At 44.2% G+C, this 14,056-nt stretch overlaps 1 protein-coding gene across 14 annotated transcripts in view; it reads right to left on the minus strand.

Moving 5' to 3' along the window:
* Window positions 1–14,056, minus strand: part of LOC128347159 (C-type lectin domain family 2 member D-like) — a 31,432-nt gene that overhangs the window by 12,882 nt on the left and 4,494 nt on the right. For 2 of the 14 annotated variants that reach the window (XR_008317411.1, XM_053301365.1), the window contains exons 1-5: window positions 12,508–12,674; window positions 6,829–7,087; window positions 6,381–6,464; window positions 2,944–3,024; window positions 1,294–1,386 (exon numbers count right to left, since the gene is read on the minus strand). Coding sequence is in view for 13 of the 14 variants with exons in the window: in XM_053301365.1 (XP_053157340.1) it covers window positions 1,294–1,386; window positions 2,944–3,024; window positions 6,381–6,462 (256 nt within the window). In the remaining variant the exon portion in view is untranslated. The other 12 variants (XM_053301368.1, XM_053301367.1, XM_053301375.1 and 9 more) reach the window with 12 other exon arrangements.

A 14,056-nucleotide genomic window follows, 5' to 3' on the forward strand; every position in this document is an offset into this window, starting at 1 on the left:
GGGGCGAGTTCATTTGAACCATTCCCTTACACACAGCCCCAATACTAGTGGCTGACATACTAAGCAAAATTACTCAAAGTAGTGCCACTGGAATTACAAGGACAAGTTACAGATTTCTTAACTTCACCTTTTAATTTCAAGTGGGACTGCTTTAAGTAATTTTCCTCAGCACGGCAGCCAGTATTTGGGACACATGTAGAAAAGCATTTCCAATAAGCCACTCTCTATCCCCCACCCCCTGTACAGCAATTAGGGAAAGGTTCCCTGGTGGACTGGAAGTGGGAGAAAGGATGTGGAAGCGCCTAGCACACACATTAGTGTGTATGTGAGGGGCAGTGGGTGAAATGTCTAAACTGGTGGTCCCAAGATACTTCAGGAGAAATCTTGCCAGTTTGTAGGGCAGAGACAGGTCCTAGGATTTGATATTCTGTACTACTGCAGCTCACCTTGCCTAGTGCAAGTGTGTGTGAGTTACTCCTATTAACTGAGCAAAGACACACCTTTTAAAGTGGTGATTCTCTTATATTTAGCAGGGGGAGAGGAACTGGCCCTATCCAACCCCAGCACAGCATCCCTCCAGTGACTGCTGCTGGTATCTGCCTTATGTTTCTTTTAGATTGTGAGCCTTTTGGGGACAGGGGACCATCTTATTTATGTATTATTTCTTTTTCTTTGTAAACTGCTATGTGAACTTTGGTTGAAGAGCGCTATATAAATATTCACAGTAGTGGTAGTGTTTCAAAAAGATTTGATTGTAGACTCATCTGATGGCACCAATGTTTGGCACTCAGTTTACACATGAATAGTCTCTTAAACAGTGCAGTCATCTCAGAACAATGGTTGATCCAGCTATTAAGGTAAGTAGTTTTAAGTCCCCTTGATTTCACTGAGAGTGACATAAGAATGTGCTTAGAATTCATGGTCAGCATACAGAGGAAAATTACTCCAAGGAGTAGCATTGAAATTAAAAGGAACAGTTAAGAATTTCTTAAAGTGCCCTTGTAGTTTCAGTAGGACTACTTTCAGTAATTTCCCCCAGTATGTCAGCCGCTCTCTCCAGTTCATGGGATTAAACACATTTATTTAACTTTGCCTATATCATGCTTTCTCCTTTTCTTCATCCATACATTTGCCCATCCATCCAATCCTACTGTATTTCTTTCAGGATATTTCCATGCTTTAGACTTTCATCTTTTGAGTGTGTTGTGCATCTTGTTATGCATGTTTATCTGTATGTTTTAGTTAAAACAACACACATATGACAACATTAAAACATAAGGTATTCCCACTCACCAGCCAATGCAATGATGATAATGAGCAAAATTGTGATGATGAAGGCAGCTGCTAAGGGATATTTTTTGTCTGTAATGCACTTTGGAATGAGAGCTGAAAGACAGGACAGTACATGAGCCTGAGAAAATGGCGGACATAGAAAGAAACATGCCAGCCCCTATTATTATGACTGTCTTTTAAATTTGTTACTCAAGGCATAACACTGCATGTTTAACCCCAAAGGACTCTATTAGGGGATGCCTGCACCAGCTGCTTTTCATAAAAGATCTCTCGCAACATATTTCAAACAGCTGCTATAGCTTGCCCCCCAGTTGTGAGTAGATACAAGATGCAAACATGCTTAAGGAACACACAAGGCCAAGGCAGTATACTCCACGGGGCAGAAACTCTCCAATGTCTCTGGCAGAGATATTTTCCAGTACTGCTTTTGAGAATCCAGGCACTAAATCTCGGAAGTTTATTTATTCGATTTCTATACCGCCCTTCCAAAAATGGCTCAGGGCGATTTGCAGAGAAATAACAAATAAATAAGATGGATCATATTTTATGCATACAAAATATATGCTTTACTGCTGAGCTATGAACTCTCTCTAAAATAAGTATGGATTCAGGAATAACATTCAATAGTCTGATTTTTATCTTATTCAGTTACATCCAAAACTAACGGAATTTCTTCATCTATAATTAAAATACAAGAGAGAAGAAAAACCCACATTTCCATGGGGTTCATGATCCACTGAAATGAGAAGCAGTCAACTTGTTTTCAGGAAGAGTCCCCATGCTTATAACTGTTGCATGCACAATGGGCAAAACATTCAACTGATGATCCTGTTCTAGCATGGAGATGTGTGATGAGAATGCATCACTGGGTGTATTCCTGTGTCTCACACAGTTGTTACATGCACAGGAGCCTTGCTACAAAATAAAGCGGCATAGCTCTAAAAATTATGTGGCTAAAAATGGTCCAGAGCTTTTCCTTGTACCTGGACAGTACAGGATGTACATTGTTATACTGCCGAAGTGAAGCAGGTCTGACCTCTTTCGAGCAAGAGCACTGATCTAGGGCAATCTAACAAAGCATATACTGTAGATTCGTTGCTCATGTTCTACTTACTTTCCCTTACCTTCCGGAATATTTAAGGGTTTTAAAAATTCAGACCTGATGTAAACGCTACCCTGAAATAGAAAATCAGTACCTCAGACATTTAATTCCCTTTAATCACCCACAAATTAGCTGCCATTGTTTTCAGCGAAGCAACAGCTCTTGGAATTTTTGTATGGTGTTTGAGCAGCAGGGAAAGCACCTGGAGCAGGGAAGGGAGTGAAGGATGAGAGGGTGGATGGGGAGATTGAAAAGGGGCATTCTGCGATGGAGGACTAGGCAAAGAGGCATGCAAGGAAGAAGGGCTGAGAAAGAAAGGAAAGAAGGAAATAAAGAACGAATTGTAAGGAAACTGTGGATGAAACAGGGCTGGAGAAAGAAAGAGTGTGTGTGAAAGGGGGCTGGGGTAGGAGGCGGATTTCTCCAGGCACAAAGAACGATAGAGAGAAAGGTGGGAGACATAAGCAAAGAGTGTGACACATAAATCAAAAATTGTTCCCTGTTCTTTTTGATGGGCCTCCGGCTAGTAAGTCAATAATGATCATTACCAGCATTTTCTGGTTCTCTGGCACCAGCTGTCTCAGGTTGTTGAATCATTGGTTCAGAGCCTGGAGAGTCTCTCTCTCTTTCTGTCAAAAGGGGCCAACAATGACCATTATGTCAATACATAGTATATTAACTTTGAAGGCTCCATGTATAAAATCTTCCTGACCCATCTGGAAACTATTAGGGACATTGTTGACTACACCCCCCATCTGCCACTCAGGTGTCAGCTGGGGTGGAAGCCTGTTCAGAATGGAACCAGATTTGAAGCACGGCAGAAGTTTTGGTTCTGCTCAGTGAATATGCAGACAACTCAGAAGTGGGGAAGGCTGAGAGCTTTCTTGAGCCTCTAACCAAGCTGAAGGTCATCAGACATGTGCAGAGAGACCTAGCTGCTGCATATCTCTTTGAGCATGTCTAGCGTGGATTGTGAGTTCCCCTCCATATTCCACAACCCACTTCAGATGTAACCATAGCAGAATGGCGTTACAAACCTGGTCACCTGTGGGAGCCTAACCAACTCTTTGCTATAGGGTTTTGTCAGTTGATGCAATTTCTTCTTCTCTACGCCTTACTGCATAGTCCCTATGGACTATTTCAGTAGGGATCTTCTTTAGAGAGCATACAAAGACAATGGCTAACATCCAAATTAAAGAAGCGCCCATGTACTGGGAAGACACGCCCACGCTGAGGAAGGCTTCCAGAATACTACAGCACAGAGTGTGTGTGTGTGGGGGGTCTGTTTCCTCTGGTAATGCCTTGTGCCACCCTCAGGGACATATACTCAGGTGGCACGGGGCATTTCTGGAGGAAGGAGAGATAAGAGAACGCCCACACCCACAGAGGTGCTCTTACCTCTAGACTTTGGGCCTGAAGTCCAGGACCTCCACAGTCCCTGGGGGCCCCCAAATCAACTTTTTTCTGTCCTGGGTGGTGTGGTTACCCAGTGGAGCATGATGATGCTTAAATTTCAAGGGAGGGGATGCCTCCAAAGGCCTTTACGTCCAAGCTCCAAAATTAACTAGGTGCACCTCTGTGCGGGCATGCGTGGGGGCACTCACACACACACACTCTCTCATACACACACACTCCTAATAAAGCTCTCTGCAACATGGGTGCACTTTGCCAGCATGTAGATCAGGCGTGTACAACTAAAATGACTTGGTAGGCCGAAACTGACCGTGACATGGCTCATGGGGGCCGAAGTCAATTTTTAGGGTGCTGATTATTAAAGTAACACTTAATATCAATCAATTAATTAAATCAAATTAAAGTGAAATTAATTAAAATGAATTTAATCAAAATTTAACTTTTGAAGTTCTGGGAGGCCAAGATTAATTTAAATTAAAATAAAACAAAATGAATTTAAAAATTCTAATAAAATAAATACAATACAATCTATATAAAATACATAATCATAAAATGCATTGCTCTTCCTTTCCACCTCTGCCAAAATGGGGCAGTTGGCTTGAGAGAGAGAGAGAGAGAGAATGAATGGGGAAGTTGTTTTTTTAATTATTCCAATTCTAGCTGCCACGTGTGTGTGTGTTGTCCTACTCACTACCCACCTGGCGGCGGCAGATATCAGATACCAGTAGTCCTTCTACCCGCCCCCCGCACCTGGTGGCGGTGGTAGATATCAGAGCGACACTGGGACCTACTGCTTGGCCTGACATTTCTTCCTAACTGTTAGGCGCGCCTGCACAGTTAAGAGACTTAACTGCGCAGGCATGCCTCACAGTTGGGAAGAGATGTTGGGCCATACAGTAGGTCTCAACATTGCTCTGATATCTACCACCACTGCTGCGGCCGGGGATGGGGTGGGGGCGTAGGGGGTAGAAGGACACACACGCACCCCTGCAGCCATTTCCTTGGCTGCCTGGTGGCTGGAATAGTAATAATATTTTTTTTAAAACACTGAGGTTCGCAGCAGGGGGAGGAAGGGGAAATGGCCCCGTGGGCCAAGAAAAAAGGCCTCGCAGGCCATATGTTGTGCAGGTCTGATGTAGATAGTGAGGATGTTAGCCACTGAATACTAGATGCAGGTTTTTGACCCCCACCGGGGGGGGGGAGTGGTTCCAGCCCCCACCAGGGCTGTCCATTGAGGGGTGTGGAGCCTATGATGAATAGGGGCCAGGTGAATTAAAGTGAAATGAAGCAGTGGTGGCAACATGGAGATGCAGGGCTCCAGAAAAGTGGCAGTGTAGAGACTCTTGCCTGGAGTTTCCTCAACTGTCCCCACTGCTGGCAGCCCTTGAATTGCAGCTCCCACTAAGCAGCTCCTGACCCAGCTGGGCCCCACAGCACACTCTGCTTGGTTGCACACAGTGGCAGCTCTGGTTCTGCGCAAACCAGAGAGGAGAGCAGCCTAGACAGAGCCAGGACTTGTGTGCAGCCCAGCAGAGAACATCACGGCTCTGGATGGGTCAGAACTCAGTGCAGCTGCTCAGCAGGAGCCATGCTCAGGGCTGGTGATAAGACAGGGGGATTCCAGGCTAGAATTTCCACACCACTGACATGGGGCTAGGGATGAGCATGGGGGTGGGGGTGATGGCCCCAATTCACCCTCCCCAAAGGATGACACCAACCTCCAATCTTTATTTATAAAGCGTCTTCTCAACCTCATCAGTACCTAGTCCCTTCAGCACATCTAGACATGTGGGAGATCACTATTAGGGATGTGTACGGAACGGGATTTGTGTTCCATTCCGAGCTTGGAATGGAACGCAAATGTCCGGAATGTTCTGTCGGAACAACTGGTCAAGCCGTTTGTTCCATCGGAATGAGCTCGGAATGTTTCAAGTGTTCTGGGCACCATTTGGGAGGCTTATCATCATACAAATCAAGTTTATCAAGCCAACCAAGAAGCAAGGAGATGGCAAGCCAATTGGAAGCCAGTGCCAAAACCAGCCTCCAAAATGGTGCTCAGAGCACTCAGAACCTTCCAACTCGGAATGGGGCCATTCCACTCCAAGCTTGAAACAGGCTCTTCATTTGAAGGGCATTCTGTTTCAAGCTTGAAACGCTCACAATGGTCCATTTTGAGTCGGAACATTTTGGGCTCGAAACGATCTACACATCCCCACTGACTAATTAACATCAGTCTGCAATACTTAAACCAAAACAGTTATTTTTATTGGTAAACACAGAGAGATATAGGCATTTTATTGGTAAACACAGAGAAATATAGACAATTTAAGAATCAAAGCGAAAGGCACCATAATTGTAACTTATCTTCTTTGACATGGCATTTACTATAATTTGGTGAGCGGGCCCCAAATCATTTGAAGGTTACTAGGCTAAAAAGCATATGGACACCTCCTTGGAAAATGACAAACAGCATTTTCCCCAGGATGCCTGATCTCCTTAATGAGAAAAACCTCCCTTTGACAAAATATTTTGTTCCTCATTAAAGGACACGAATAACTTTAAATTGCCTCACCTGTGGTTACTTCTTCCATGTCCTGAGTTTCTTCTGCTGAGAGTCTATTTGAAAGCCAAAGAGATCCATCCATATTACTCATTTCTGCATGCAAAAATTCGTTATTGGCATCGGGGTATTTCCTTAGACCATAACAGACCATGACTGATAATAATTATTTTATTTGAACATTTCCTACCCTGCTCTTCAGCCAAAGAGCTGTCCGAGTGGCTACTATGAGAAATCTGAAAGCAATTAAAACTGCAATAAAATTAGTGCACTGACATAGAATATCAATGGCAGATCAGTCTAAAAATCTAAAAAGACCTGGGCAAATAAAAAAGATCTTTGCCTGGACCCCAAAATACATCACACTCAGCACCATGTGTTTCTCTCTTGGAAGGAAATGTCACACTCAGGGTGCACAGACTGCAGAACTGAAAAGTCTCTAATGCCAGTCACCACTCACCTCATTTCCAAAGATAGAGGAATCCAAAGAAAGACCTCTGAAGGTGATCCTAATGTCTAGGCAGGTTAGCACCATCTGAAGTTTCCGAGCAGTCTTCAAAGGCACTCCTTTGTCCAGGAGAGGGCACAACTGGTCATATGAAGCTGCTCTGGTCCATCAAATCTAGTATTGTCTACTCTGGTGCAGCGGTGAAGCAGCTTGCCTAGGGAGCAAGAGGCTGTTAGTTGGAATCTCCACTGGTGTGCTTCTGAGACTGTGCCTAGTAAATATATATCAATATTACATATTTTTAATATTTTATATTATATTTTAATGTCTTTTGGAAAGAAAAACAAATTTCTACAGTGAGCACTGATTTTTTAAAAAAATGTCTCTCTAGAGTGAACACTCTGATCCCTCCTCCACTACAGCTGAGGCTGTAGCACTGAAGGTGTGATATCCCACCCACAACTGGGTGAACAGGCTTCTTTTATGTGGTGGCAGAAAATGGTGCTGATGAGGCTGAAACTGAGAAATCTCCCCAAAAGACTTTTGTACCAGCAGGAGCCGGTGAACGTAGGCAGGGAAGACCTTTACTTGCAAATGAGTAGGCAGAAGATCTGAACTTCCAGAATGCCTATTTCCTTTCATATTAGGCCACTTGATTTGCATTTAAGTAGGATGCCCATAAAACATGACAAGCATGCCAGAATAAATGTGTACAGAAATATCTTCCAGCCCACACAGAAGAGAGTCTGCTGCAGCATACAACAGCTGCTGACGATAGCCCACACTTGGCAGTGGTGGGCTATAGCGTTACAAAAAGGCAGGTTGTTGGCTGGATGGTACTTTTCTGGTTGTTAACCATCGCCTGATGGCTCAGAGGAAGTTCCTCTGTTACTATCAGCTGTCTTATCTGAAAGCAACACTAAGAATCTTGCAAGTACCACATTCTCCCATGTCATGGCAGAGGCTCATAGGAAGATATTACTTACTTCTACTGTCCCACATCCCCTCTGGAGGTATGCGAGAGTCAGTGAGAGCCCTTCCTGACAGAAGGGTAAAATGTAGGAGAGTCAATGGACTCTTCAATTAATTATATGTGGAGAGAGTGGGATGTTGCACATGCTAGGCTGGTCATGAAAGGAGATCTGGTCTTAAGAACATAAGAACAGCCCAGCTGGATCAGGCCCAAGGCCCATCTAGGCCAGCATCCTGTTTCACACAGTGGCCCATCAGATGCTGCTGGAAGCCTACAGGCAGGAGTTGAGGGCCTGCCCTCTATCCTACTGTTACTCCCCTGCAACTGGTACTCAGAGGCATCCTACCTTTGAGGTTGGAGGTGGCCTATAGCCCTCCGATTAGTAGCCGTTGATAGACCTCTTCTCCATGAAGTTATCCAAACCCCTCTTAAAGCCCTCCAGGTTGTTGGCTGTCACCACATCTTGTGGCAGAGAATTCCACAAGTTGATTATGCATTGTGTGAAAAATACTTCAGTATACTGGTCCTAAATGTCCCGGCAATCAATTTCATGGGATGACCCCTGGTTCTAGAGTTATGTGAGAGGGAGAAGAATTTCTCTCTATCCACTTTCTCCAGTTTTAATTGAACGATGAAATATTCTATCAAAACTTTGCCAACATCGGTTGATCTGTCTTATGCTTTTGCCAGACACATTTCAATTATGTCGAGTCTTGTTCAGTGGTAATATAGTAATCTATGACTCTCTCAAAATATAAATTCTCCTGGAAACCATCTAGATACTTGATAAAAATTCTTGCTTCTAGTAGTCTCCACCCAATATGAAGGTTAAACTAGTAGTGGAGAAGCCATTACTAGAACACTAATCTACACACTTCTCCCATCTTATAGGCAACCCAACATTTTTCAAATGAACTACTGGATTTTATTCTTCTAGTTGGATACTCAGAGACTATTTCAATGATTTACCTTTTTCTAACCTACCTCACAGGGTTGTTGTGAGGATAAATATTACCACGTACACCACTCTGAGCAACTCGGAGGAAAAAGCAGGATATAAGTGTAAAAATAAAAAATAAAAAAATAAAATTTTACAAATTTATAGATATATATTTTCATATATAGATATATATTTTCCAATGGATTTAGATTTATTTAATACAGTTAGACCGTTTTTCAAATACATGGTTTTATGACTATTATATTACAATTAGCTGGGCTGGGCGCAGAGCATCTGCGCCTCCGGCCAGCCCACCCACAGAGCACCCACCCGCAGAGCACCCACCCGCAGAGCACCCACCCACTGCCGCTGCCTTTTTCTCCTCCCCCCGCTGGCATGCCTGGCTTTCTGGCCTAATTCTCCCCATGCCTGCTTCTCCTCCCCCACCTGCACTTTCTGTCTGGCAGGCCGGCTGGCCCGCTTCTTCTCTCCCCCTTCTTGTGGGGGGGCAGGCAAGAAGGGGGAGAGAAGAAGCGGGCCAGCTGGCCCCCCATGGCACTTTCTGGCTGGTGGACCGGCCAGAAAGCTGGCCTGCCACCTCCTCCTGTCGGTCTGTCACCTCCTGGCAACTGCTGCTGCCTCCTGCTCCCGGTGGCTGGGCCGGCACACCGCTACCTCCTCTTGGCGGCCGGGTCAGGCTCTCCTCCCAGCTCTCACAAGAGCTGTCATGCATGGGATTAGTGACAGGTATGTTTAAGATAATTTTATATATAAAGCTATAAGTATACAATATTTCTCTCTCAGCCTAACCTACTTCACAGGGTTGTTATGAGGAGAAACTCAAGTATGTAGTACACCGCTCTGGGCTCCTTGGAGGAAGCGTGGGATATAAATGTAATAATAATAATAATAATAATAATAATAATAATAATAATAATAGAAAAATCCTAAAGTCCAAACTCAATAAACACCTGGGCTATACCTGTTATCATCTGATTATACCTGTTATTATCTGCAGGGATAACAGACTGGACCCAGGCAGAGCTAGAGATGCTAGATCATAAGACCAGGAAAATAACAACCATCAATCATGCTCTGCACTCCCGCCGTGATGTAGATAGGCTATACCTCCCTTGCAGCTCAGGTGGAAGAGGAATGCTGCAAGTCCATCAAACAGTAGAGGAGGAGAAAAGAGGCCTTGAAGAATATATCAAGGACAGTGAAGAAGATGCACTTAAAATGGTCAATAACAAGAAACTATTAAACACTAATCAAACAAAGCAAGCCTACAAGAAAGAACAAGTCAAGAACTGAGCAGAAAAATGGAGAAATAAGCCACTGCATGGTCAATATTTGCACAATATAACTGGAAAATCAAACATCACCAAGACCTGTTAATAGCTTAAGAATGGCAACTTGAAGAAAGAAACAGAGGGTTTAATACTGGCTGCACAAGAACAGACACTAAGAACAAATACAATAAGAGCAAAAGTAGAAAAATCAACAACAAACAGCATAAGAACATAAGAACAGCCCTGCTGGATCAGGCTCAAGGCCCATCTAGTCCAGCATCCTGTTTCGCACAGTGCTGCCTTTGTAAAGAAGCAGATTAAACAGTGGACCACCTAATCAGCTGTTGTAAAAAGATCGCACAGACTGACTACAAACAAAGGCATGACAAGGTAGCAGGGATGATACACTGGAACATCTGCAAAAAATACAATCCCTCTGTAGCCAAAAATTGGTGGCACCATAAAACTGAAAAAGTGGTAGAAAATGAAGATGCAAAAATATTATGGGACTTCCAACTACAACATAAACAGACAAACATCTGCCACACAATACACCAGCTAGAACTGTAGTCAAGAAGAAAGAAAAACAAGTTAAAATAATCGACATAGTAATACCAGGGGATAGCAGAATAGAACAAAAAGAAATAGAAAAAAAATAACAAAATACAAAGATCTACAAATTGAAATTGAAAGACTGTGGCAAAAGAGGACCAAAATAATCCCAGTAGTAACTGGCACCCTAGGTGCAATTCCAAAACGTCTTGAAGAGCACCTCAACACCATAGGGGCCACAGAAATCACTATCAGCCAATTACAAAAAGCAGCTTTACTAGGAACAGCCTATATTCTGCGACAATATCTATAACAATAACAGCAACAACATTGACAATAAAATTCTGCCATCCCAGGTCCTTGGGAAGGACTCGATGTCTCAATAAAACAAATCAGTCAATAACACCTGCCTGACTGTGTAAACAACAATAATAATATTTAGATTCCCCCTTGATGCGTTGCTCAAAGGGGAAACCAGCAATTAAATTTCTGAATAGTGTAATGGCCCACTGACCTACCAGGGCCATATCAGTGATTCCCCACCACTACTGGAATAGCTTCCCCAGAGTGACCCCCACTACCCCATTTCTGTACAATCAAAGACACATACTTGTATCAGGTCCAGCCAATTACTAGGCAACAATAATCGTGTAGTGGAGTCTTCCTTTTAGGAGTCCCAAACAAGAGGGTGGCCCCAGCCATAAGTCCCACCCCTGAAGACTGTTGCCAGACCAGCTCTGTTTGGTGGCTGGAGTCAGTGACTGCCTGCAGGCAGCCCACCCATCAAAAGAACTCAAAAGCCCAACAGGTGTGGCTCTCTCATGCCCTATTAGGCAGATCCAGGTCACATGGGAAGCCAGATTAAAACAAACTCTTACCCCACAGCATCTCTTCCAGTCACCTTCTGAACTGGCCCCTGGTGCTGCCTCCCTTTATAAGGGCCAAGAGCTTAAAATCCCAACAGGCATAGCTCTCACCAATCCTAGAATGGAAGACAAGTCTATCAATGGCTAGTAGTCCTAAGACTATAGGCCACCTCCAGCCTCACAGGCAAGGTGCCGCTCAATACCAGTTGCAGGGGAGCAACAGCAGGAGAGATGGCATGCCCCCGCCTCTTGCCTGTGGGCTGCCCAGTGACATCTGGTGGGCCACTATTGTGAAACAGGATGCTGGTCTAGATAGGCCTTGGGCCTGATCCAGCAGGGCTGTTCTTATCAGGCAGAACCAGCCCAGCTGTAGATGATACAGCAAACAGATAGCAGCCAGCCCAAGGGGGAAGTTTACAGAAATTGCAGCCAAGGTCCCCCTCCCAATCCAGGAAGTGGGGAGGAAGGATGGGGGGGGGGGAGCCAGATGAAAACAAACTCCTACTCCGTCCACACTCAGAATGTTGTGTGAGTGTAGAGTAGATTGCAGCAGCAGATTCTACCACGCCACACACCTTCAACTGATTATGTGAACAACTGTTTCTACACACACACACACACACACACACAGAGACAGAAAGTTTGTTCATGCAACAGACCAGGGGTGTTGCTAGATACTTAAAAGATCTGTGGTCTGAGCCCACAGGCCCTACCTCACACCCACAGCACCCTCTCCTTGCCCCTGCATTTTGATTATTAAACCTTTTCATGATCTCTAAAAGGAAAGAAATGCTCTCTTCTGTTTTCTGCAGGCATTAATCACCAGTACATCTTTGTTATGTCTGGTGTGTTTTGGCCAAGGAACACAGGAAGCAGCCTTATACTTAGAGCTCAGTACTGTCTACGGTAACTGGCCGCAGCTCTCCAAGGCTTCAAGCAGGAGTCCTTTCCAGTTCCACCTAGAGAGGCTAGGGATTGAGCCTGGGACCTTCTGCATGCCAAGCAGATGCTATACCTCTGAGCTATGGCCCCACTCCCAAAACGAATCCACTGTCTATAGGACACTACCTTCTATCAAGAGACTGGGCCCTTCCTTGCTGCCAATAGGCACCGCCATGGCTGTTTGTTCCCCTCAGGTCACTGACAGGCTCGGGCCCATCCCTCGCCCTCCCTTCTTTTTCTCTCTTTCTCTCTCCTCCATATTGTTCTTCCACACTCTGTCTCTCTTCCCCTCCCTTCTTCTCTCTCTCGCTCTCTTTCTCTCTCTCCCTTCCTGAGTTAACAGATCTTGTTCATCTCCCCCCCCCACCCATCTAATTCACACAACGGCAGCCTCCTTTTCATGAAGGGGCTCTTTCCTCCCTCACAACCCCTCTTTTTGCAGACCCCCGCCCTCTCCTCACATTCCAGAAAATTTGAAATATCAAGAACCAACATCTCTGAGCAGGAAGGAGAGGTCTTGCAAAAACTTCTCCACCTTTTTTCTGGGTTCAGATCCTCCCGAGAAGGAGTGGTAAATGGGTACTCTCCCCCTACATTTTCAGAACATTTAATGGATGGGAATTGACTGTGTGATCAGAAATTCCCATGCTCTCTCCCTTAGGGTTTTTATTTTTATTTTTAAGATCTTTAAACCCACGTGTTTTGAGAGGCTTTAAAAGTCTTTTAACTATAGTCTGATGGGTTTTGGTATTTATTTTTAATTGGATTTGTTTTAATCTATTTTATTCTACACTCTGTTTTATTGTTTGGATTTTAATATTACTTCTATTGTTGTGAGCCATTTTGAGCTGTATTTGTTGGGGTTTGTGATTATTTAGCAAAGCACCAAGGAAGCGGCCACTCCAGTTACGGAGTGCAGAGTTTAGTTGAAGCTATTTCAGTAGCACACATGGAAATCACTGCAGAGTCTCAACTAAATAGGTTTATTAGTGAAATACATTTGGGACAGAAAAGATCTATCCTATCTATCAGCTACATAATGAATAGGGAGGGAGGGAAAGAGGAGTTTCCATCTTCTCTCTAGGAAGGAAAGGAAGAGGACTGACTCACTACAGGAAGTACCTAAGGAGTCAAGGCAGGGGTCACAGAGTAGAGGCAAAGCAGGGACAGGTAAGGGAGACACTCACTAACTGCCTCTACTCCCAGTGCTCCTAGTGGTCATTGGGATAGTTGGTGCTGTAGCAGAAATCTGGGCTACCAGGCCTAAAATCCCTGATGAGAAAGTGAACCAAAGTTAATGTTTAGGATGAACTGATGAGTTTTGGAATGTGTGATAAAGAGGGGCTTGGGGGAACAGTGAAAAATGGGATTACAGTACTCTGAAGATTGGACATGTGTAGTTGGGGCCATAATGTATCTTGTCTAGAAAAACCATGATTGGTCCTTCTAGTGGGGGAGGATGCTCAGTTTACAAGAGCCTATGTATAACCAGATATTAACCATGTCTAACCAGATATTAACTATGTATAACCTGATATTTTGTGAAGCACCCCACAAAATGGTGGTGATATCTTATATACTCATTCTTATCTTTATAAGATATCACCACCATTTTGTGGGGTGCTTCACCCATCACCTGTGTGTATTAGGTGAAGTCCCGGCCGTGATTCTCATT

This window comes from Hemicordylus capensis, chromosome 2, assembly GCF_027244095.1.
Source record: "Hemicordylus capensis ecotype Gifberg chromosome 2, rHemCap1.1.pri, whole genome shotgun sequence".
Classification (NCBI taxonomy): domain Eukaryota; kingdom Metazoa; phylum Chordata; class Lepidosauria; order Squamata; family Cordylidae; genus Hemicordylus; species Hemicordylus capensis.